At 34.8% G+C, this 27,937-nt stretch overlaps 1 protein-coding gene across 2 annotated transcripts in view; it reads left to right on the top strand.

Annotated features, from left to right (window-relative positions):
- Positions 1–27,937, top strand: part of LOC126966409 (zinc finger protein 774) — a 64,082-nt gene that overhangs the window by 27,864 nt on the left and 8,281 nt on the right. Inside the window, exon 2 of one of the 2 annotated variants that reach the window (XM_050810432.1) lies at positions 26,818–27,669. In XM_050810432.1, the coding sequence (XP_050666389.1) occupies positions 26,818–27,669 (852 nt within the window). Of the gene's footprint in view, positions 1–26,817; positions 27,754–27,937 lie in introns of both variants that reach the window. The other variant, XM_050810431.1, reaches the window with a different exon arrangement.

Raw genomic sequence — 27,937 nt, 5'->3', positions numbered from 1 at the left:
CTCTTGTCCGTCCATTCAAAACTTCTTCTCACTCTATATTACCACATCATTAATTAAACCTAACTCACCGTGCGTTAATGGATAACATAAAAATAAAAACATTTTATATCTCATCATAAAATTGACGAGCAAAGTTACTAAATTCACACAGACACCTTTGTTATTCTAGTAGTAAGTATCCGCAAGCAAACGCAATAACCGAACAAATTTCCCGACGATTCTGTCTGCTAAGTGTATAGAAAAAAGTTGCAACAAAAACTTGGATTCCACAAGCCGACCTTACAGTATCGTTTTATTGCGATCGTGCCCCTGGCCTCTTCTTACCTCATAACACAGTTTCACTTGCTTTTCTTCTTTTATTTTTATCCTAGACGCATGCAGGGTCGACTCGCCGCGTCTCTCGCCAATAAATGTTTTCTGCTCTTTGTTAACAACGATCTCTTTCATTCTTACACTTCTATTTTAACGTTAAACTTTTCTTACATCGCCACATATTTTTTCGTCTATCTATCGCATTTTATATTTTTTTATGATGGTAATTGACACGCCCTACCTATTACAATGCAGTGCCGCTCAGGATTCTTGAAAAACCCAGAAATTCTGAGCGGCACTACAATTGCGCTCGTCACCTTGAGACATAAGATGTTAAGTCTCATTTGCCCAGTAATTTCACTAGCTACGGCACCGTTGTGGTACCCATAATGTAGCCGGCTTCCTGTGCAAAGCATCCATGCGCACTCCATAAATACCAACAAAAAGAAAATAATTATTGGCTCAACTCATATTCAATAGCTGATGATGATGAAAAATCATTGATGCTGCCGGTGCTGAATCATGATAATATTTGTTTTCTTTCTAAGGTTTCTTGAGGAGGCGAAAAAATATTGAGCAGTGGATCACTTTTAATTTCGAAAATTGGGAATGTTCACACACTGCGACAGTAAAGTTTAATACGAAAAGTCTTTACAATAATTGTGAACGCTCATTCGTATTGACCGTCAGGAAATTCTTTACAATTTCTTAGCCATCCGTTCTTCTAGCTTTCAACTGTTAATTGCAGCACCTAAGCAAATTTTACGTTTATTTTATGGAAAAGGCGGACAAACGAGCGTACGGGTCACCTGGTATTAAGTGATCACCGCCGCCCACATTCTCTTGCAACACTAAAGGAATCACAGGAGCGTTGCCGGCCTTTAAGGAAGGTGTACGCGCTTTTTTTGAAGGTACCCATGTCGTATCGTCCCGGAAACACCGCACAAGGAAATTCATTCCACAGCTTTGTAGTAAGTGGAAGAAAGCTCCTTGAAAACCACACTGTGGAAGACCGCAACACATCCAGATGGTGGGGATGATATCCTAACTTGGGGCGTGTCGTGCGAAGGTGGAATTCAGCGGCAGGGATCAGGTAAAACAGCTCTTCGGAACACTCCCCGTGATAAATGTGGTACAAGACACACGATGAAGCGATGTCTCTTCGCAACGCCAAGTGACCTAGTATTAAAGTTTAAATCCGGTCTTGGATCATCAAAGGGTGGCATAAATTAGCTAAGATAGCATATTCAAGCATTAATAGAAAATTCTTGTATTTCTATGGTGTTAAGGAAGGGATAACTTCACATTTCCCCACCTTCATCCGATGATAGCTCTGAAAAAAGAGAACCTCACTTAACCCGCACTTATAACCCTAGAATGTTATATCTCATTTATTCGAAAGAGTCCACAGATCCTTTTTGCGCATATTCAAACCACAGACAATATATCGCACAGATCAAAGACATCATTAAAACCTTTTTGTCAATTAATTACTTGGTTTGAAGTTTCCATTCATTCTCAAGGAAAGCGTTTTATAAAATTTCTTCTAAAAAAAACCAGTTCTTTTGAGCATTATAATTACGGCTTCGTTATACTCTGCTGCTGTGCAAAAGTCTTGAAAGGAAGGTTTTTAAAAATTGAAAACTGAGCTTTAAAATACCGTTTCTTAATTGACTTTATCATGAATAGAATTAAAAAATGTATTTTTTACGAATGTAGGATTTAATTAGAGCTACCAAGTCGACTTAAATATTTAATTATATTGATGAATGTATCTTAATGTAGCTTTGATAAGCTCGAAGCTTAGAATTATTTTAAAACAGATGATAAAATATTTTATGTAGTTTTAAACTTTTAAATTTTTGAATTATTTTTATCTTGGTGTTCTTAATAAAATCTACATTACTTAATTGAAATGCTGTGTTTTATATGTAATGAATAGTTCATTAATAATTTACTTATGCCTTAGATTAAGAATTGGTCTCCGCTGCGATCCAACCAGATACCGCATTGTTAAAAAGAGCGGCAACTAATACTATGCCCAATTGGGCATACTCGAGCCAGTCTTGAACAATGTGTGACGTTGACGTGCTACATGATCTGTTAAGCTTTGCAAATAATTGAAATTAAAATGCCGGGTTGCGTAGTAAAACTTTGTAAAAAGAATACTACAATAAATAAGAAAGACACTGGGACCACATATTATCGCAAGTATTTTGTATTTTATAATTTCAATGTAAAATAACACGGGGCGTGTGTTAAAAAAATTTGAATGATGCCATTGAGTGTCAAGATGCCACGCACACAAGCATCTATTGCCGTAATATAAAAGATATTGTTCTTAGGTAGTGCGGTATCTAGTTATTCTAAGACTCTCTTAATCTAAGACTTATGCATATAAAGCTCTGTGTGACGTTACCTATATAATAATTTAAGCATTTCATGTCACGTTGTTTGTCCGCGATGAACTCCTACTTCTACAGAACCGATTTAAATCAAATTTTGTACACTATGTGCAATTTGATCCAACTTAAGAGATATAATAGTTTTTATTTCGATTGATGACAATTAAATTCTTTTAATTTCATATTTTATTTCTGTATTAGTAAATCTATAAGTTAAATTTTTGACGCACGGTTTCACAGTTCTGCCGTGACATTATTACATATAATACGAACAAGGAAATACGAAATAATAATTATCTATATATATAAAAGAGAATTTATGTTTGTATGTTCACTAATAACTCCTAAACTATTCGACCGATCTCAATGAAATCTATTGTAATAGTTTTGTTGAAGCTCAAGGAAGGTTTATATATATAATTTATATGGCAAAACAACGTTTGCCAGGTCAGCTAGTTTTTGTAATTAAGAACAAACAAATTACATAAATAACAAAATACATATGAAATTTTGATATGAAATGTAAATGATTATGTGAAATGAAGCGCATCGCTCACTAGCAGTTGTCACAATTTTTTGTTATGAAAATAATATCTGTGAAAACTTGTAAATAGTCTTTTATGTAAATATTTTCCTAACTATTATATATAGTATTTAGCTGTAAGTTTTCCAATTATAATTATTAAAAATAAGGGACGAGACAAGCATGACGTTCAAGTGATGGTAATTGATACGCCCTGCCCATTACAATGCAGTACCGCTCAGGATTCTTGAAAAAACCCAAAAATTCTGAGCGGCACTACAATTGCGGTCGTCAACTTAACACGTAAGATAAGTCTCTTTTGCACAGTAATTGCACTAGCTAATGTAGGTAATGTTTACGCATTACTGCTTCGCGGCAGAAATAGGCGCCGTTGCGGTACCAATAACCTAGCCGGCATCCTGTGCAAAGCAGCCTTCCACTGGTAAACCTCACTCATCTAAATAATATGATATTCCGTTAATAGGGACACAATTTTTGAATTGAGGTTGAATTCCTACAGAAAGAGCCGCTGGTTGACGCTATTGTTAAATTTAGTTCTAATTATATTCAAAACTAACGTGGCAGATACGAGGGTTCAATCCCTAGCACCACATGGCCATTATACATTGATCTCTTTTAAAAACACAGGCCCTGTTATCTGGCGCTCTGTGTGGGTGACATCGATAGGGGTGGTGGGTCAATGGCGGTGGTTGTTTATGTATTATGCACATTTTTGCACGAAGCTCAGCTTGCAGGAAAATTAAAACGAGCTCGCCTCTGCACGCACGCACACTTACAAACTTCATTATATTTGGCATTATGGAAAGTTTGATGGTAAGGATTATATACATTTTGAAGTGTATTCATTTATTTAGGTAATGAGGTACTTACATAATAGAATGATAATGAAATATGCAGTTCAGACAGGGAAAAATAAAACTATTTGGAAGTTTTGAGCTTATGTATTGAAGTGAAAAAAATATTAATGGTAGCTGTGTGATTTCAAGGTTTACAAGCTATTTTTAGTACCATCATCATCATATCAGAAGACGTTCACTTCTGGACAAAGGCCTTTCCCAAAGCCTCATCCAATTTATTCCGGCGATCTTGACCAGACCATCGGTCCATCTGTGAGTGGTTCATCTCGGTGTGCGGGGCCTACCAACACTATGTCTTCCGGTACGTGGTCGCCATTTACTGCCGCAACGGCCATCTGTCCGTCGAACTATGTCCCCCGCCCACAGCTACTTCAATATCGCAATCATTTGGGCTATGTCAGTGACTTTGGTTCTTCTACGGATCTCCTCATTTCTGATTCGATCTCGCAGGGAAACTCCATTGCCCTCTGAACAGTGACTTTGGCAACGTCCAATATTGTTTATACGCGCGCTTTATTACATTGATGAAAACTCAGCATATTTACAACAAATAATATTGCTCATCTCGGAATAATAAGAGGAGCAAATAATAACATAGTTATTTTATAAAATAAAAGGTACTCTATGGTTCCATGTAAGCCATTTTTGTTGCCATATTAGAGCTACTGCTCGCGTAGAAATAATGATGTACTACCTTGCCAACAACAATTCAATTATTGAATTTGTACACCACAAACAGAACAAATATCAATAAATTGTAATCATTAGTTTTATTACGTAAGAATCAGAATGCTATATCTAGTTGACTTACATAGAAGCGGCCCATTTTGAAACTTGAATTATGTATTTGTAAATAACCTTTAATATCTTTTACTAAAGGACTAATAAGCGGTCTTCGGTCTTGTTCATTTAATTTATTTACAACATTCAATTAATAATCTAACTTGTGAAATATAACTAGGAAAAAATTCTATTTTGTTATTAAATTTTGTAAGGATTAGTGTTTTACAGGAAATTCAGACATTATTTCCGAAATCTATATGAGTGTTGCCACTATGATAATGCTCTAAAAATAAGAATTATCGATATAATCCACTTCGTTATATTGTAAGATTTATTGAGTGCGCCTGTTATACAAACTGTCATTATAATAATAGGCAGAGCCCGGCACCGAGTTGACGCTCGAAAAATTCCATCTCCCCGCCGAGTGGGATGGGGTTGCCACTGTTTTTATTTTCCCCGATTGGCGGATTGCAGCATTGGTAATGATCGATGGTATTAAAGCGCGCGCCACTGCCCATCTAGACGATTTGAATTTCGAACGCTTGTGCTTTTTTCTTTAGCGTTGTTTAGACAAGGCAACGGCCAGTACCCATAAAGCCTTTGTGAATGCTGCTTTAATTTAATCCTAAGCCGTAAAAAACGCATACGTTTCCCGAAATTTTAATAAGAAATGCAATATACATACTGATACGTTCATTTCGAATATTTATGGATTTCGGAACTTTACCATTCTTAATTAAGTTCTAAAAGTTCTTAATCTCTTTTTAAAGTTCGGCATATTTATGAAAAAAACCGGTGCCGCAGTAGGTAGTAAGTACCATTGACCCTCACCACGGAGATTTTGTTTGATCCTTGAAAGGTATTTTAGAATTCATAATATGTCCGTTTATTCAGCACTTTGCGGTGATCACAAGCATCTTTCGGCCTTCACTTCCATAAAAAAAAATCATATTTCCTATATTGCATACTCCTACAACAACAAGCAGAATGTATTCCATCAATACTTTCCGAACGACCGACCACAATAAAACAACTCATAAAATTTCCAATACATAAAAATCTTTTCAAACTTCGAATAATATTTTTTATGACGGTCTGGCGTGTGTCGGTATCCAGACTGTACATCATATGCCTTTGTGTTTAAGGTCCTATACAATTCGTTAAAAAAAAACGAATCGACCCAGGTATAAGTAGAATAAAATTCACTCGTCAATTCGATGTCTTTATATAATTACCAGAAATATTAAATGTTTTATTGATGCTCGTAATAAAATTCCTACTTTTGTATCTGGGGGGACAATTGCACCCATTGCCCCCATCGTCCGCGCCTGGTTCATCCAGACTGTATATTGAATGCCTTTATATTTTCGATTCGTTTACAATTTAAACAACGCGCGTATACCTCCCTGTTTCACCCTTTATGTGCACTTATGTACCAACGTGATTTATATACGCCACACACATTTGGCATAATTGAAAAATGGCGAGCAAGGTAATGGCAGCGCATCGCTGGACAAAGCAAATAATTTGCTTTTCGCATCGCTACGTACATGAATGAGATTTACTCTGATTAATGATGAATTATGGCGACTGACAATTTATAGGTTTGGAGATCGAATTCCAGATTATTTCTGCTGGTTATTCTGAAGAACCTATTCTATTTATTTATCATAGTTTTATAGGTTTCTACTTAATTAAAATAAACTTGACAATGGCTAATACGCTCAGCGCGCAGAGCTAATAATACAAAGAAAAAGAAATAAAAAAGAATCGATCAATAACAATATTATTGTTTTTTTTTCATTTTATATCATAAAGATAATAGATAGGGAAGTACTACGTACTGTGTTAGGAAAGTAATTTGCAATATTTGTATTATATCTAACACGTATCTTAAAGAGATGTTTTCTTACACTTGTAGATATATGTTTTTGAAATTGTTTTCCTAAGCCCATTTCACTGATCTTTCGAATTTTTTAAATCCTTAAATACAATTTGAAATACCTTTAAAATTTAAAATACTTGAAATAAAATAACAACATGATAATATGCTAGCAATACACATTTTTAACCTCAATATTTTCTAGTCTTTCTTGGTTAATATCTAATATTTAGCTAGCTACTTCAAAACAAACGACAAGCTCATGTTTTTTATTTTATTTTTAATAACACAGATGAAATATTTAAAATAGTTTATAATGCGTGCAAATAAAAAATAAAGCAATACTTCGCGATAATTATACAACGGTTTCCCGCCATTTTACGTAATAGTTCCGAGTTGTGACGCTTTGACGCGTGTAGCGGACGGTAGCGGGTAGAGTTTAGTGAGACAAAGTCATTGGGGAAGTAGTTTGCATCTCGGAAAGCGAAAGTTGTCGGCTTAGTTTCAACAGGGTTGGCAACACAGTTACTTTATACTTTACATTTGACATTGTTACCCATTTCGAAAACATGATAAATGAACAAGGTCACTAAACACTTCAAAATATTTTGAAGAGCGTTAGTATAATTGAAAAAAGAGGAAATTTCTTAGTTTGTATTGTTTGTAGGTATAGTTAAAATGAGTTGCTGAAAAAGCACTATTAATATAATATTTTTTAAAGATCCTCAACCTATACCCCTCTAGGAGATCAGCGTAAGAGTTTTCTTTATAAATATACCCCAATAACAAGCAGAATATATTTCATATTTTTTGTGGGGTCGATTTGTATCACTTTTCAAAATCAGAATATAACACACATTCCAAAAGTTATGCCTTAAAGCTGAGAAGAACAGCCGCAAGAATCTCAGTAGTTTTTTTAAAGATGAAACAGCGCTATGGAAACCCTATCCAACAATTTTTGTGTGATATCTTTAAAAATATTCTATAGTAAACGTATCTGTTATTAATGACTTTAAAAATAATACGCATTGTTATGGTATCAATATTAATTTCTTGATCAATATTTTTTTTTAAACAACAATAACAATTTTAAGTATAAGATGTCAGCAGTTAATTTTATTTAAGACGTTTTAGTCGACATTTTGAATTATATATAACAGTATTAAGTCTAAACAATAGACAATAACACTGATTATAAGATTTAGGTAAAGCAAAAATCTGGCACTCAACCTCTATAAAGCCATGGCGTGTCTGAAACTTTTGTAGCCTGCGCTTTAGAAGTTCGTTCAACCCCAGACAGTCTTACAAACCTTTACAATCCTCAAACCCCTATTTCCTTACACATAAAACATATTTTCCTCCAAATTAATTGCAAATTGTTTTGCAATCCTGCTTACAGTTAAAGTATTGTTTTGTTTCTTGAAAGAAAAATGCTTTAGGAGTTTCATATAATGTGTAGGATTTGAAATCTGTTTTAACAATGAGCGTACATATGTAAGTTAAAATAATAAAGAAAGAGGAACATTTATTAGGATTAAAGATTTAGCTACAGCCATAATTATTTACGTTGACTAATTCTAAATGAAATGTCGTATCTGTTGAGAGCGTTATGGTTGCACAAATATCGCGGGTCATTTGATGTTAAGTGATCACCTCCGCACATCATCTCAAACAACACTGACATGTCTAGAGGTGACGGCTTTTAAATATTTGAAAATTTCTTGTATTCATGTCCCAAGTAAGTATCAAACTGGTCAATGAAGGTATTCCAGAACTCAATTGAAACTATTCGCGCTGCAAAACAATTCGGGAAATTCGAACTTTTACAAAGCATCGCGTGATCCCCAAAAACAGTTGTTGATCCCGCCATATTTATGAGTTTAAGTTTTAATTTATCACCAATAGGACATGCAAACTACAAAACTTTCTGCATTGCAGTTTAAGCAGCGAATGTGGTGTTTGTACACCGTTTAAATGGAATATTATTTTTAAGGGGCTTAGTAATCTCCAGTTTATAATTATATTTTTACACTAGCTTAATATTATGATCAGCCAACAATAAGAGGGCATATCTGAAAGGATTGGTACTAAAGGAAATAGCCAGGAGTATGTCAGGCCATGACAATTAAAGATCTTCAATCTGTACCGCTTTTGGAGACAAGCGTGAAAGTTTTTTATAAATATAAAACATCAAGTAGAATGTTTTCTTTTAATGGGGACAAATTTCGTCTATTCCTGCACAGAGGCCTCTCCCAAAGATCTCCACAACGACAAGCAAGTCCTGCTTTGCCCTCATCATATAATCGGTCGATCTCATGAAGAATTTGTATCATTAGCAAACTACAAAATAAATGCAGAAGTGCATTGCAGTTTTAGCTGCAAAATCTTAATGGATTGTTAAATAATATATTGCCACGGTTTGCCATATAATATGAGAAAAAAACCGATAAGTATCCTAAATAAAAAACGCAGAAACAAACCATAGTCACATCATTCAGTTTGAAATTCTGCTAAGGTTCCCCTTTATTTGGAATGCGGTTTAGTAAAAAAAAGGTGTAACGATTTGTCACAAATTATTTTTCCGGCACACTTTAAATAAAATCCTTTTACTCTAAGAGAAAAACCAAATTAATATGTATTACCGAAATTAACGCAAAGACACGGCTAAAAAGTGTATAAAAACAAGAGCGCATGTTCAAGAATATATCCAGAACTAATTCGATCAAGTAGATAGGTTGCAAAAACGAGAAGCTCGCCCCGTCAGCGTTCCTCATGCATAATCATGTAAAAATAGAGTCACTCGTCTCAAGCACCGTCCTATACCGCTCTCGGCTACTTTTTTATTCCTCAATGGCCCTTTATTATGCTGAAAACATACGGTCTTGTTTTAATTTTGATTTGTGGTCGCTTTTTAAGACTGATCCATTTTTATAAAAACTTGTGTTGTTTCGTAGTTTCGTTAAATATTACTAATAATTCAGAAGCAATGGTCGGGTCGATATTTCGGAGGCATTGTTTAGTTATACATCTGTCATCATTTTTTCTTTTTCCAATACTCTTTGCATATCTTCCTCGTTCTCAATTTTTATTATTCTGATTACTGATTTCGTGATATCTTCAGATTGTTTAGGATTAACCTAATAATAAGACTGATATCATTTAAAATTATTTAACATTTCAAATGTTCTTAGTACCTTATATTTATTGGTACCTCCATTAAATTGCAGTAAAGACCTTGGATTTTCCTTAGGTCCTCTTTCATAGGAGGTACTGATTCCACTGTCATAATTTTAATCATCGTAAAGAGTGTTTTGTATAATCATAAACTATTTTTTCCTGTATTGGTTCAGCCGTGTTTGTTAATGTTCCATCTTCAAGCAATTACATTAGCAGATTATCCTTTTTATAGAGTTCATTGTAGAATATATGAATTGTTGTTTCCGAATTGTCTTCAAGAATTTTCTACTCCTTGTACACTTAAGTTTTGTTAGATTTCATACAATCTTCTCTTTTCTGATGAGTATCTTTTGACTGATGCCTTGTCGTATTGATTTTTAGGGTATTTAATTATATCCTGTGCATGCGCGTTTATTGTTTTTTATTTTTTAACCGACTTTAAAAAGAAGGAGGTTCTCAATTCGATCGGTATTTTTTTTATCTATGCACACCGATTTCTCTGAGATTTATGATCCGACTTACATAATTCTTTTCTCTTTCTTTCTTTTGATTGGCACCGACTTAATCCCTATCAATAGGTAGCACATATTAATAATAGTATTTTATTAATATTATAGGTTAAGGTTTGCATAAGAGGTGTATTAAATTTTTTTTTATAGTTATTTCATACTTTTCAGTTTTTGAAGTCGGGTTTTTTAAACGTAGTTTTTTTATGTTATGGTTATTGTTTCATTAATTACCGAATGTTTACTGAGTCAGTAACTATTGTAATGCGAGTCAGTCTAAAATAAACGATCGAACGTTTGAGTGATAAATTCAGATTGTCAACCGCGTCCGTTGCGTTCTTCTTAAATCAGCTAGAAATAGCCCCGTCCTTCTCCACCCCGCTCACATTTACATCGTGCCTATCCACTCACACTTCATCTCTAATTAGATCTTGAACAGGAACTGCGTATCACTCATAATTATTTATACTGATCCGTGAGTTATAGTTTGATTTTGTTTAATTATTGTTAAGTTCATAAATGCGTTTCTAAGGGTAGGCACACATTATATCTTCGGTCTATCATTTATTATTACCATTGTAAAAGATTACGCGCACCATCTTCTTCAAATGAAATCCATGGTACAAGTAACCGTTTAAATTAAAAATTTCAAATTTAATGGTTTAATTCAAAATTAGATTTTGAAATCACATTGAAAGTTGGAATCTACCCATTCGTTATAGATATGCCTCAAGGCTAAGAATTATTTGCGAAAGAAGCTTAGTGATTCCTTCTTCTTTTTCTAACTAATTTGTATTAAAAGGAATTAATTTATTTCTTGAAAAAAATTGGTGATTAATGTCCCATTTAAAAACCAGCGATATCTTCTAAGGCAAGTCCAGGCTCAGTCGAAGAACGCTTTGTTTCTCTACCACTCTCAACCGGGACATGTATACATTCAAAAAACCGGCACCGTTCCTGTGATTCCTCTCATATGCAAAAGTCTGGGTGGCGGAGATCACTGGATTTCAAGTGTTGTCCTTTAAAAAAACATTACGTCGTTTTGTTTACTAACTTAACAGTCCGTCTGTCAGTCCTTGTAAAGCAGTTACGAATAGAAGATGTATAAAATTAGTAAAAATTCAAATATATTTAATCAAAATACACTTATTGAAAGTCAAAAACTACCACCCATTTGAAAAATTATGCCTCAGACATGAGAACAACGGGTGCAAACACAGCGGGTTTCTTTTATTCGTAAAATAATATGGTTACAATGTAATTTCGTATATATATAAATAAAATTTATTATTTAATAGCCTCAAAGCGGTTGCTCCATTCTAATCTGATTTATCATTAAGAAAGTCATTTATGTTATAGTATCCTTTTTTACCAGACAAACGTTTTTAAACAATTCTTTTAAATTTCGTACGTTGCTTTGAACATTTTCTACGATCTTGTTGTAAAAGCATATACATCGACTTACTAACGACTTACTAACTCGACTTAACCGAGTAATAGGCATTATAAGTTTGTGTCTGTTCCTGGTGTTAACTTAATAGTTATTAAAGTTTCTAGCGAATTCGCTTAGATGCCTATGTTAAACAGTTAAGATTTTTACTGTCTTTAAATTTTGCTCTCAATGATTCTTTATTATCTAATCTGTTTCGTATACAGAAATAATATTGGTATTGAATATCTAAAATCGTGTTGCCACTTCAGTATGGGCGCGGGCGGCGTGTATGATTTTATCGTCAGATCCTTCCGAGAAACCTGTTGTTGGCCATGACTTCATGAGTCACTCCAATGACTTACAAATACCAATAAAATTAATAGTTAGCTTAAGTTCATTAAGTTATTGTTAAGTTATAAGTTTTCGATCGGAAACTTGGTACATCTTTCATTAATTACTTATTAACTACATGCAATTTAGAATTTGTTTTTTTTTTAATTAAGAGGGCCCCTCTTAATTAAGGCTCACGGGATGATCCGCAACAATTATAGGTGTCAAGAAATACGATGCCGGCCATTTAGGTGGGAGTATGCTTTTTTCTTGAAGGTCCCTAAGTAATAGTTCGAGAAAACCGCAGCCGGTAATTGACTCCACAAAGAGGCTGTGCGAGGCAAGAAATTTCTTGCAAAACGCGCGGTTGTAGAATGCCAGACGTCAACGTGAAAAGTTAAATTGAATTTATCTTAACTCATCCGTTTTGATAGGATAATTTTGAGGCCGAATTGACATTAATTATAATAGCAATATTGACACTTTTACACAAATTATCTTGCCCCAAACTATACATAGCCTGTGCTATGGGTGCAAGAAAATCATAATTTATTTAATACATTCTACAAATTATTATAATCAACGATATATAAATGTGAACCACTTGCGTTAATCAAAGAAAATACTACTATCTACTTACTTAAACTTACATAAAAAACAAATAAACATCCAAGACTCAGAAACAAACGTATACATCATTTAAACACCAACTGGGGTTCGAACCCAAAATCTCTAGCTCAGTAGGCAGGTTCACAAACCACTGGGCTATATGTGTCGTCAATTTATTGGGTTTTACAAGCCTTGTTTAGGTCTGTTTAGAACCTACTTGTGGATTCGATTCGCGCTGGGTACGTTGCATATTTGTCTGCTTTAGGGTTTACAATTAACCACCATTCACAAGTGTAAGAGAGTAAGTTGTGAATTATTATTGTAGCTGTATTTTTGATGATCTACTATCAAATTAGCACTATGCTTTAACTGAAACGAAGGAATACCAATATGACTTGATATTCTTCTTCTCACTAAAGCTCAACCTTTTCCGAAGATATGGCTGATATAAAAAGAAAAGAAAACATTTGACATTCATAAGTGTCACTTCCTTGGCTAAATGAATAAAATGATTTAGATTTGATGTGATTAATCTCTTAAATGATAAAAACTTTATAAAACACACCGGCCGCTACTATAATCCCCAATAGCATTTAATGCAAAACTAATAAATATGAAGGTAATATAGACATAATTTATTCTGTTACCACAAAGCTCTCAATAAAGTATTTTTGCAAGTGCAACAGTCAAGTGTGAGTGGTCACTGGTGTGTCCTAGAGGACATTAGCATTTGCCGAGGGGCGTCGAACAAAAATAGCGCGCCTGAGTGTCACCAATGCGCTACGCTCTGTGTGCACTGATCACAAGCCTTGCTCTAATCACGTAGGTAGCGCCATCTTGAGCATTAAATTTGGCGGGAAATTTGACAGATGAGCTGTCAAATTAATTATATCATTTTTTTTCTTGAGCGAACATCAGAATAGACACAGGATCATCATTATTCCATTTGGCTAATTAACTAAGGATTATAATTTGTTTCATTTACATACGTTGACACTGAAATTAGATTATGATTTGTTAATAAAAGTTAATAATATACCACCTGTATTATTCTTAACCATATAAGTATTTTATGTTTGTGTCATACGCAAATTGATATTATTTTTTTTACAATGAAGTATCGTAATATCAAATATTAAAAAACGTACAAATGTGAGCTTATTCTACAGTCAACAAGATGTACAAGAGAGTTTTTGGTATTTTATAGCTTATAATGAAAATATAAGAACTTCATATAATTATTGTGGCTCCGTGATGGTAGACGTCATTGGCTGGCTAAGAGCGCTGGGTCGTATCTGGAGAGGCGTGTGTTTGAGCCCCGCGTCGACCGTAAATTAGCGTAAAAAATTAATTTGTTTTAGAATCCCAGGAATGGGGGGGAGTTCACTTAAAAGTAACAAATAGATTATGATACTATTTATATAGTTAATTTCCAAAAGTTCTAGACTGTGATTGCGGAACTACAATTGTCACGTTTCCGACATGCATAACTGGGTTTTCATTTCTTTTTATCCTCCACTGTGTGTTAAGACCAGAAATTTACATGCACAACCGAACGACGACGACGTGTGTGCTTACGAACACGCTACAGAAGGCGAGGTTAATAATAAGTCTCCTTTAGTAGAGTCAAGTTGACTTTAACCCAAACGAGCGTACTAATTCAATACCCACAAAATGAAGTGCTCAGCTGGTCTAAAGAAGTTTTCACTCCAAAAAATCTCCGGTGTACAGCGACAAGTTGGCTCTACTTTATACATCTATGTTATCCATTCCTGTATTGATAGCTACCTCGGAATTCATCATCATTTCAGGTGGAAGAAGTCCACTGCTGGACAAAGGCCTCCCCCAAAGATCGCCATGATGATCGGTCCTGCGCTTCCCTCAGACAAGGGTCACAAGTCGGACCATCTATTAACCTAACTAAGCCTACCAACACTATGTCTTCCGATACGGGGTCGCCATTGGAGGACTTTACTGCCCCAACGGCCATCTGTCTGTTGACCTATGTGCCCTACCCACTGCCACTTCAGTTTTGCAACCATCGCAATTCCCGTTTCGCTATCTGTCATTATATTTTTAACTCCACATCGCACATTTCTCTGTTGCTATAACTTATACTACCATAATTCACAGTTGATGCCAATAATGTTGCAGCCACAGAAACAGTTGGTGCTAGCAAGCCTTTGTTACCTTTCACATCTTAGCTTGTTTGACACGCGTTCGTCAAATTTTTGAATCTTATACAAAATTACTTTACAAATGTTAAAGTAATTTGGTAAAATCTAACCTTAACAGTAACGTTGACTTTAACATAGATTGCGGAATGTGTTGTACCATGTTCCTTGGCATAAAGTTAAAAAGTGAAATATCAAGTCAATATGGAATATTTATTTGAAACTTTTGACAAAACGCTATTTAGCTATTTAACATTAACAATGGCTTTAACCAGCGACGATTGGACGGTTACGGTTAACAGTTAATGTTATGACGTCATCTAAAAATTTTCAAATGTTGCAACACATTTTTTACTTAGTTAGTGCAACCCAGCCTTAAACACCGGCCCTCAAGAGTTTTCGCCAACTTGACACGTTCATTAGGCCAGCACAAGGAGCCCTTATGCAAACGGTCACGTCTAATTTTAATGGCATGCTTTGTTTTGTTTCATTTATCCTTGCCAGTGATTTGCGGTTGGTTACGAACATAATAGACAGAGTAAATTGGGAGCTTGAATATATTAGTAGATATTTATTTTCAACTAAAGTAGGTATAAGTTAATTTATTGAAGCAGACGTTACTTTGCGTAAATCCATAATTATACAAATGATTTGAGTTTTCTTTAGTGTTAATTCCGCCAGTATCTGGCGTGACTTTGGCGAGACAACACGTCATGAGGATGCCTCGTGTAGAGGGGAAACACGTGTCGAATTGTTTAAAGACAAATACTGGCGGAATTAACACTAAAGAAAACTCAAATCATTTGTATAGGTATAAGTTAGTTAGTAGATGACTAGCAGGATAACATATTCATTTTGGAGAAATACAGAGACGTCTAACGATCCATCAAAATGATTTTTGGCTTAATAATTGAATAAGAATATGTTTTAATTCATTGAAATTTCGCAAATATCTTGAATTATATTGGCAAAAACAAACAAATACTTTATCGCTTATTGTTATTAATGTATGATGGCTACGACCAAACTTAATTTCAATGAATAATTGACGTCGTGACCTTAAATTAAATTTGAGAACATAGATAAAATATATAAGTCAGGATAATATATATAAGAGAAATCTAATTACATTCTTGGGCATAAAACACTGAAATTATACAACCTGCCTGTCACCTTATAAAAAACTCTCTCTAAGTAAAAACTTCTTAGCTTCACAAACTTCAGCAATATTTTCAACATTACTTTCATCGAACAATTCTCTCATTATTAGTGTCCAATATCAAAATACGTGTGGGTATTGTAATTTGCTTGCTACTGCTCTCTGCAAAAGTGCCCAAGTATTCCCTTAAAAAATATGTCTTTGAAGGTCTCTTTAAGTTTACCAATCCACCAACAAAAATGGAATGGAATACATATTTGCATGTATTTCTTCATAATGAATGACACATATTGGTTTTGCTGTCCACGCTCTGTCTATGTTGTTCTTGTGGTGTGAGATTTCATGTTTACTCTCGTTTCTCGGTCTCAGGGCTGCGTGCGAAGTGCATTGCCCTGGACAGAAATAAATTGTCGCGTCTTGCGTACGGTGGATGCTTGATGTCATCTGAGTATTGATATCAATGGTTTTAACTGTTTGAGACAGTGGCTCTACTTAAATTGATGAAAAAATATGGACATCTGGATTTTTTTTTTTATTCTCCACTTGGATATATTATATAAAAACTAATATATTCCAATTTAAGTACTCTGTCTATTATGTTCGTAACCAACCACAAATTAAGTGTGGATAAATCAAAGTGTACCAGTTTAAGTTCGTCACTATTCCCGGTCTTCCATTTAAATAATTTAAACTGTTGTGGGGGGAGTCAGGTCCAGATTAGCCCATATACGAATTGCTTAGGCCTGAGAACACCTCAAACAGCACATGAAAGGCTTTTTATTTCAATACCTACCGGACGTATCTCTTTCGTCTTTTGTACGTTTTCAAGGTTACGTAACAATTTATCTTCTTGTAGTAAATACGTTTATAAAACTAAAGACCGATAGTAGTTATCAAGTGGATAGATGCGCCGCCTACATTAGTGGTTTGCTTAGGGCATTAAGACTTAATTCGCTACTGGTGTAAGTGATCACCTTGCATAAATCAAATCAATTCGAATTAATATAAAACAATCATATAGGTATACATACAATATTCGAGAGGCTAAAACAACACAAATAATAATTAACTTTAATGTAAACAAAAACGCAAAAATTTTGAAATTATTGCATCATCTACGATAACGTGTTAGTTAAAACCCAGTAATAAATTATTATAACATATTTAATATATATGTATATAATATGTTATGTACCTACACATTACACCAGAATAATCTAAAATTATCTGCAGATTTTTTTTTGTATCCGGAGAACTACGGTGTCTACACTATATATACTATTTTTTTAATATTGAATAATAAATATTGCATTCAAATCAAATTATCCGAAATAAATTAAAAGCAAAACCTACCTTTTGGAACGAAGTTCCTTACGGCAGTCTTGGATGGGATAGGGATTTTGCTGCGCGACCGAACTGAAAAAAATGTGATAGTAAAACCGTAAGAAAAAATCCGTGGAAAAAAGTGCGTGGAATAAAACCGTTAAATGAGACGTGCGCAGGCGCGACAGTCGCATACACAAGCGAGTAGTGTATATATTATCAATATTATTATATTAATATATGATAACGATTATAGCAATATTAGAACGATTTTTTTGCAATTTGTGTCGATTCTACATTAGCCGAAGGAACTTCGTTCCTACCTGGTGTCCCGCGACACCACATCATTTTTTTTGTTTTTTTTTATTTGGAGCATTGGTAACAACCAGCGTGCCCTCAAACCAAAATACAATAAAAGAATATATATAAAACATTTTTCAATATACTCGATAACAAGAAAACCCCCCGTTAGGTTTATGGACAAACAAATTCTATATGTAGGTTAGAGCTCCATTTTATCACTCTAACAACCTCACAAAACTTAGCATAAATATTCTCGATAAGTGCGACAACACTGCCGCCAAAACAACTGTCACTTTCGTTCCACAGAGTAGTGTATGTAAGACATTACTTGTCTCGTAGAGTAATGAATTATTGACATACTGTAGTAAAGTTGGAATGAAACGATCATGTTTGCAGTCAACTTTTTATTAGGCCAAATGACATTGGCTTTTTATTAGAGGTTCATTGAGCGAGATCCGCATTAAGATTCACGTGAGCAAATACAATATGTCAATGTATTCCTTGCGAGGGACGGGATCATTTGTATACGGTGTGTAATGAATATAAGGGTTTAAATAGTTTTGAAGTTATAAAGGAAACGACATTTAGTATTAGTGATACTTTAGTTATTAGTGATATATAACTTTAAGGCATTTGATCGGCGTGGACAATTTAAACTAGGTACTTATGTGATGTTTAAATTGAAAGTTGTAGTCAAAACAATTTGTTATTTTTAGAGTGATATCCTTCTGGGATTTATTAGATATAAATTTAATTTGTTTATTTACTTATTTACATAGTTTTATTCAATATCTATCTATTAACTAGGGCCCACTTCGATAAATATTAATAGACGTGACTAGTCTTAAAAATTCGTATTTTACATATATTGTGTTGTTTTTTGTATCTCATTACAATAAAATAGACATTACATATATAACATTACGTATAGACATTTTTGCAACAGTGTGACTGCGTGAACAACATATATAATTAAGTACCTATAATATATATCACAATACAAATAGCACATCAGTGACAAATCCTATGACAGTTTTGTTGGCTTAGCAGCTTCCGAGCATTCCGAAATTTACCCTCCAGTCTCCACATCATTTGTTTGTTTCAGAATCACATCGTTTATGTATGTCGCAGTAACAAAGACGATGAGTAAGACAAGACACACATACTGCTGGTTGACAACCAAAGAGTAATGTGAATCACAGTCTCAGAATAGCCAACCGTAACATATAAAATTGCTCGTGGTTAAAATAATTTAATGTTAATGAGCAAATTCCGAATGGAATTTCGCTTTTCTTATAAATTTTGGCAATCGATAAGTCTATCGACTTAGATTACCTAATAAATTATACATAAGCCTCACATAAATATAATTAATTTGTTAAAATATCACAGAATGACATATCAATTCAGTTTTCTTCTGACATGCAATAATTAACTGGAAAGTTATAAAATATTAAATGCAGTCTTTTCACGCCTATATTGCTTAAAACAGTTAATGAACCCAATACTACCACCATTGCACGTCGGTACCTTCACGGATCACTACAAACTATGTCCAACCACAAACTTAATATACATACAATTGAAATAAAAAAAAAACATTAATTAAACCACAAAGTTACACTGCAACGGATCAAACAATAAGTCTTAAATCGTAGGAGTTAAAGCTTATTTCATGGCAGCTTCAAAAGTCTCTTGATAATACAGTGTAGGGTCGGCATAACCTTTGTTCTATTTAAAGGTCTTTCTCGTCTAAAAAAAGTAATTTATTTAAATTATACATACGTTGCGTATTCCAACTATTTTAATATTATATAAAACCAACAACAGAATCCCGATTTCTTCTGGTTTATTTTATTTATTTCTGGGCTTAGTTGAGACTATTAAAATTATATATATCCAAAAATAATTTGTTCCACTCAGTACAAAACATTATTTGGTATTATTAAAGTTCATTAACACTAAAGCGAAACTGCTTTATTAGGTACGTATTAGGTTAATAAATCTATTTTCAATAGATAAAACAATTTATAATTCTTAATCGAGTAACTTGTTATGCTATCGGTGCATGCGCAGGCGCAGGAAGGGGGCGTCTGGCTGGACCAGTTCGACTTGATCAAGGACTTACACCCTAGTGCCACACATTCTATTGGTATCCGTCCTTTTCTGACCTATTCTGCCCTTCTGTGCATTTTATTATAACTCTTTGTATTTATGTTAAACTAAAATCAATATATTTTCTTTTTGATGGGAATACTTTTTAATATGTCCATATTAAACCTTCAAAATTATTTCTTCTTATAAATATATTTAATTACAGTGATACTCTGCAAATATTATGAAAGACACTTCTTAATTATATTTGACATAATATGAATTATATATATTACTAGCTGACCCAGCAAACGTTGTATTGCCGATATTAAAATCGCGATACAAAAGTAACTGTTGATCGTAGATGGGTGAAAATTTGAAGTTGTATGTATTTTTTAATGCTGACTCATAATCAAACAAATTTAAAAAAAATGTCAAAAAAAATTGTTGACCACCCTTAACATTTAGGGGGATGAATAATAGATGTTGTCCGATTCTCAGACCTACGCAATATGCACTCAAAATTTCGAAAAAGAGGAGTTCAGTCCCGCACACCGTGACACGAGAATTTTATATATTAGATTAATAATAAATACAATCTACCCGTGAACTTGTCTTTTCCCTACTTAGTCCTAGTGCCTCATGCGCAGCCTTTTCGTTAAAGACTTGGATTAAGGTTTTGGATTGGGTTAAGTTTGGAGTGTTGCTCCAGATTTTACAACACTCTTGAGGTGTCAACTCCTTGAGATATCACATGTGGGTACAGGAAACCAGTTTTGGCACCAATTCTTGCAATTTATTCAGCACATTAATTGCCATCGATCCCTGCCTTTCCTGGAACCCATCGAATATTAAAAATTCTCATATGACTCTAAGAAATAAAATTTTCATTTTTGACATAAGCTTCTCAGTTACCGTTCTTGTACGTCATAAATAGCCACAATCGCTTTAAATAATATATCATTTATATAAGTCTATTACTTGAGATAAAAATCGTAATCATCGTTGACTTTTCTGTCCCAATAAACTTATCGACGGTAACTCACTTTATCCGTGCAATGGGACCTTACGAGCGATAGAAATTTGTATGGAAATTGCAATTCACGCGTACCAATATAAGGCGATAAGAATGACTTATCGGGTATACTGGGACAGCTTCAGATTATTGACAGCAATTTCAATTGCAAATTAGGGCCGTGATTGATCTCCTGCATAGTACAAATACTAACCCCCTTATTCATAATAATCTGCTAACTTAAAGCATTGCTAATTCTCACTCTGTCTTCTTCATGAATCTTCTTATTGACCTAAGTGACAATGAGAAAAAACACTCCTTAGCGGCTGTTTAAAGTTAGCGGACTTACTTTGATAATATTTATACTTCCAAAGCGATATGACGTAGGTGCACTATTAATAGTTAACACAATATAGGGTGATGCATTCCCATACTCATCATTTAGAAAGGGTTACAACAAAAAATAAAGTTAATTCAAAATGACATCCCACATGCTCGCAACCGGACGAAGTAACAAGATTTAAAACATATTTAAAGAACGTCATTACTGGCGTCTCGAGTGAAAGAATCGTACACACATTTCCTTTATTATTTATATGGAGATTATAAGCAGATGTTGTTTGATAATAAATCCTTGTCCCAACTTGCGAGATGTATGACGTACTCTCGCGTGGAACGTATTGTTTATAAGAATTTACGAAATGTCTAGGAAACTTTGTTCATTGTGCTTGAGGCTGTTTTAATACGAAGTCATCAACTGGAAACAATAATAATACAAAAAGATACCAGAACTACACTATATTATAATAGTAAAGAATATTTATTTTTGTTTAGTTACTTTGCTTTGCTGAGACATTAAGCCGACTCAAACGTTTACCTTGAAAAAGACGCATACTTTTTTTTTATGAAAATAAAGGACGAGCAAGACGTTCAGCTGATGGTAATTGATAAGCCCTGCCCATTAAAATGCAGTGCCGCTCAGAATTCTTGAAAATCCCCAAAAATTCTGAGCGGCACTACAGCTGCGCTCGTTACCTTGAGACAAGATGTTAAGTCTCATTTGCCCAGTAATTTCACTAGCTACGGTACCCTTCAGACCCAAACACAGTAATGCTGACACATTACTGCTTCACGGCAGAAATAGGCGCCGTTGTGGTACCCATTATCTAGCCGGCATCCTGTGCAAAGGAGCCTCCCACTGGTACTTATTAAAAAGACCGGCACACGTCTTGTGATTTATCTTGTGTTGCAAAAGAATATCGGCAGTAGTGATCAATAATTACTAACGTGTATCCCGGTACGCTCGTTTTTCCCCAGAACCCCATATTTGCAATTTGTGGCAACCATAAAATCACTAATTAGTAAATAGATATGATAGCGTCATCGAAATGGGGATAGATGTTATCATTTTGATCGGTAGAGCGATACTAACAATCAGGCAACGCCTATCTCACAGATCTACGAAGGGTTATTATAGAGCGTAAGTTTTTGTCTGTCAAAAGAATCTTGAACGTTGAAGCTTTTGAAACTCTTTTTTTACTTGTGACACCATAATGACCTTCTTCAGTGATCGATTTAGAACAATTCATTAATCTTTTTCTATGGCAGCAGCAGGCAGGGTTATTTGTTGGTGTATCATAATCATCTTTAAATCAACAATCATAAAGATAAAACTTGTAAATCAGATTTTTTATGACTGAAGACTAATCGCCGCAGGACCGATTTTATTCAGACTGATTGTGTTATTAAAAGTAAAAAAAAATATAACGCCTTTACTTTTTTTAACAGCAAAATATTGCAAGCAACCATTAGCTGCGTTATTTCACTAATTTAGATATTTTGATTGAAAGATAATGTGAATTTTATTTGTGTAAGAATTTTTAAAATCGTTCAATTCGTTTTTAATTACCTAGGTACATGATGTTACAAGGTACATACCTACAAAAGTTCAATTTTTTTTCCTCCTTATTAGAATACTCTAATAAGGAGGAAATAATACTCTAAACATATAAATTCCATGAAATATACTTATACACTAGGTTAATATAACTATATTTTTTATCTAAAAGAAACTGCTGTCATCTTTGAATGTCACGATAAATTTAAAAAAAAACGGGCAAGTGCGAGTCGGACTGGCCATGAAGGGTTCCATAGCAGCAAGTAACAGAATATAAAAGTTCTTGTAGTTCGTTGTAACTTTGATCGATGTTTATTAATAGTGTATTTTGTTTTTAATTAAGTGTTTGATACTACGATTTATGACGTATTAAAAAAACTACTTACTAGATCTCGTTCAAACCAATTTTCGGTAGAAGTTTGCATGGTAATGTGCATCTTATATTTTTTTTTAGTTTTATGATTCTCTTATTTTAGAAGTTACAGGGACACACACACACACACACACATTTTACCACTTTGGAAGTGTCTCTCACGCAAACTATTCAGTTCAGAAAAAAATTATATAAGAAACCTCATTTTTAAAGACCTATCCATAGATACCTCACACACATGGGTTTGATGAAAAAAATTTTTTGAGTTTCAGTCCTAGTAATATTTATTATTTCCATAATTTACTGTTTTTTTCTATTTTTGTGTGAAAATCTTAATGCGGTTCACAGGATACATCTACTTACCAAGTTTCAGCAGTATGGTTCTTATAGTTTCGGAAAAAAATTACTGTGACATACGGACGGATAGACATGACGAATCTATAGGGGTTCCGTTTTTTGCCATTTGGCTACGGAACCCTTAAAAGTGTCAACAGCACATTCATTCGACTTATAAAATCCCTAAGGAACATTTCATCTTATCTTCCAGGGCTAATATACTAGCCCCCTTATTCATAATGGTCCGCTAACTTTAAACAGCCGCTAAGGAGTGTTTTTTCTCATTCTGACTTAGGTCAGTAGAAGAAGACAGAGTGGGAATTAGCAATGCTTTAAGTTAGCAGACTATTATGAATAAAGGGGTAGATGTCTACCTTTATCAATTAAACAAAACAATAACATATCAAACACAATAATAATGTCTACATTTAAATGTACTTCGTCTGCATCCGCCATTAAAATGCATTTCGCTAAAGGCGGGAAAAGAAAATGGACGCTGTTCCGTTTTTTTCATATATCCGGTACACTTTAAATGTGAAAGTAAATCATAAGAAAAAGTACATTTTATATAACATGCAAATCGGACTGTTTTGTTTTACAATCTATATCTACGAATTTCAAGTCTTTCTTTTAGCTATTTAAGTATGTGCACGATCACTTCAATAATTGACTATCAGCTATTAATAGTTATATAAGTACTTTTTACTAATCTGTGGTCAAATAGTTCTTGATTTAAAAATATTTCTAGAATTTTATAACTTATTTTTATATTTATATTGGATTTATAAAAATGTTGTAGTGAAGGTATTGTACTATGTTAAGGAATAGTAAAAAACAGTGAATTGTACAACAACTTAATATGGATAAGTATTGTTGTGTGATAATAAGAACGGATATTACATATCATATGGATACTAGCTGACCCGGCAAACGTTGTATTGCCAAATAAAGAAATTAAAAAGTTTTTGGGGTATAATAAGTAGATGCTAGACCGATTCTCAGACCTACCAAATTTATCGTACTACAATTATTGTATTCGATTGCCATCTTGCAACCCTATAGCGGATTTGTGGATGGAACAGAATAATATAAAAATCGCGATACAAAAATAGTTGTAGATCGTAGAAGGGCGAAAATTTGAAACCTTACATTACACATTTACACTTGTCGTGTAATGTCGTGCAATATAACGGAAATACGACTACATTAAAGTCAAACAAACTTTATTCAGTTAGGCTTAAACTAAGTTTTTGAATGGTCACTATAAATATTTCTCATAATTTACTGAATCCACCAAATGTTCGCTCGCGGAAAGTAGAGCTCTTGAGAAGAACATACAAGAAACTAAATGGCCACTCTTTCCAGACAGAGTATGTATTTTACAATGGCTGTAATATACAATATAATTAGTTAGTTGCGCTACATCCAATATATGAATCCTGTTGAAAGCATTTTTAATAATATATTTCTTACTTAAATTTTATATTATATAAGAAGTAATAAAAAATAAATATAAATTATCGTTTATTTAGTTCTATAGTTTGAATTCATTGCTGGTGTACGGATATTTCGTGTACATGATGGTCGTTATTAATGTCATAATTAGTAATTGTATCCAACAAATACAATTAAAAATCTTATGGTGAAATAGGGTCGCTATGTTATATAATATTAAAAAACAGCAGTATTTTATGTTTTGTTTTTTAGAGTTTTCGCTTTAAGATAATATACTGAAATACAAAATATTTACGCGTTAATTCACGTTTGCCGTTCCGATTAACACCAAATCACTACTTTCGTACTCATAGTCACCTATGAGATGTCATATTTGGCTGCAATATCACTTTTAGTGGAATCTTCTACCAGTGGAAGGCTCCTTTGCAGGAAGCCGGCTAGATTATGTGTACCACAACGGTGCCTATTTCTGCCGTAATGTGTAAACATTACTGTGTTTCGGTCTGAAGGGCGCCAGGGCAAATGAGACTTAACATCTTATGCCTTAAGGTGACAAGCGCAATTGTAGTGCCGCTCAGAATTTTTGGGTTTTTCAAGAATTCAGAGCGACACTGTATTGTAATGGGTAGGGCGTATCAATTACCATCAGCTGAACGTCTCTCGTCTCGTCCCTTTTTATAAAAAAAATCTTATTTAGAATTCTATGTTGTTAGAAAATATGAATTGGTATAATTATGTGAAAGTTTAGACTAACCGCATTTCTTTTACTATCAATCAAATAAGACTTTTGTGACAGACTTCTATTCCGATGTGCCTTGTACAAAGCTAAACGAAATAAATAAATGGTAACCACCGAAAATATCAAGCTCGTTGCACCGTGTGACGTTTTATTAAATTCCTATGCAGCTGCGAGTGTTGCATTGAAGCACGCAATCGCTAGCACGTCATATGAACAATAATAATAAGCACTGTCTTTCAAACACAGTATCGACTATCTTTTCGCCCCGACCTGTGCGTCAGTTTGACAGATATTCCTTACTTATGTTATAAACTAGACGATACCCGTGACTTTACTTACGTACCTATATTTTCGCTGTGTGTAATAAAACGCAAACTTGTTTTTTGTACAGGGGGCCTACCATGAATTCTTATTGCGATTCAATTGACAACCTAAAATGAACTGCTTTGCTATATCGTACCAAGAAGTGATTAGATCTATCTAATTTATAATCTAACGTGCGTCTTTATTGTGTCATTTAAAAATAATTGGGTAATTAAATAAAAAAAGCTACATACAAGCATCGAGCCGTATACACTTTAAATAAGACATGATATCAATTAGAGCATATTATCTAACTTAAAAATAATCATCTTTAAATCGGGCGGAGTACGATGAGATCGTGGTCGTATCACACAACGATTATCACTTATATTACTATGTGCAGATAATTCACTTCAGATAAATCTGTTCGTTCTGACACTTTGGCTTAAAAGATAATTTCAACACTAAAATTGCAATTTAACATCATTATAATATTTGTACTGTACTTAGCTCCTGAACAGGACCTCGTCCTTGCATGGAATTCTTGTGTTGTTGGGCATTTTATTTTTATGTCCAACAATATAAACCTTTAGATTTATTGCATTAGAAGGATGCTGGAAGCTTTAAATTTACTCATATAAAGCTCCTTACAAAAGATAATTGAAAGTAGTTCTAAGACCCAAACTTACCCATAATGTGATGCTTTGCCGTGGTAGGTTAGAGAAAACAACAAAGCTATTATTTATATCATAACGAGTTTAAGCATTCTGTATAAAAATGAAACTTAAGAATTTTATTTTTCTTTCCAGATACCACTGCACCATACGTGCTGTACAAAGATGGCGTGGAGCGAGCTCCCCCAGGAACACAATGGGGAGGAACCGTTCTCGACGGTGGCTACCAGACGATGCAACATCAAAGTCCCGGAGGACCGTCACCGCAGCCAGAACCACAGCTCGCATCACCGGCTCCATCCCCGTACCCACCAGCGCCCCCACCACCCGATCCCTCGGCAGAAGAAGCTGCGCAGTTAGTGCAGCAACAAGCCCAGCAACAGGCTCAGCAACAAGCTCAGCAACAGCAACAAACTTCTCCGGAACACATGCAAGTTGACCAGCTCCAGAACCAATCGCAACAGCCACAGCCACCGCAAGACCATTTAGACCGCACTCCGTGCTTCATTCCACAACCTGACTTACAACAACAATACACGCCATATTTTAAGGAGGCGCGACCAACTAGCCACATGCTTGGAACTGGAGGCTTTCCACTACACTACCTGAAACAAAATGGAGGAGTGTTATCGTTGGAAGGCCCGCTAGACCAATACACAACGCCAGACTTGAGACATTTACCAGACATTGTTCAACCAGAACAACCGAAACCACGGAAGCACAATCCGAACTCAGAACTGCGCCTATTCAAGTGTCTTACTTGTGGAAAAGATTTCAAGCAGAAGTCGACCCTTCTCCAACACGAGAGGATTCATACAGACTCAAGGCCGTATGGGTGTCCAGAATGCGGCAAGCGGTTCCGCCAGCAGTCCCACCTGACCCAGCACCTGCGCATCCACGCCAACGAGAAACCGTACGCTTGCGTGTACTGCCCACGCTCGTTCCGCCAGCGGGCGATCCTCAACCAGCACCTGCGCATCCATTCCGGTGAGAAGCCCTATACGTGCGGCGAATGCGGCAAACATTTCCGCCAGAAGGCCATCCTGAATCAGCACGTCCGAACACACCAAGGCGAGCGAAATTCACACATATATGCCCCGGTCCGCTCCCCACAAGCGCCGCCTGCACTGATCCGATCGGCTCGCGTCATTGCCGGCGTCGCCTGTGATCCCTGCCGACCACCACCCGTTCGATTCGGTCTCGCATCCATTGGCCTTCCTATCAAACAAATTTTCGCTCCCTTCATAGCCCGATT

The sequence above is a fragment of the Leptidea sinapis genome, chromosome 10, assembly GCF_905404315.1.
Source record: "Leptidea sinapis chromosome 10, ilLepSina1.1, whole genome shotgun sequence".
NCBI classification, from domain to species: domain Eukaryota; kingdom Metazoa; phylum Arthropoda; class Insecta; order Lepidoptera; family Pieridae; genus Leptidea; species Leptidea sinapis.
Note: the sequence above shows the minus strand (reverse complement) of the source record. Positions and strands in the feature narration are given on the sequence as shown.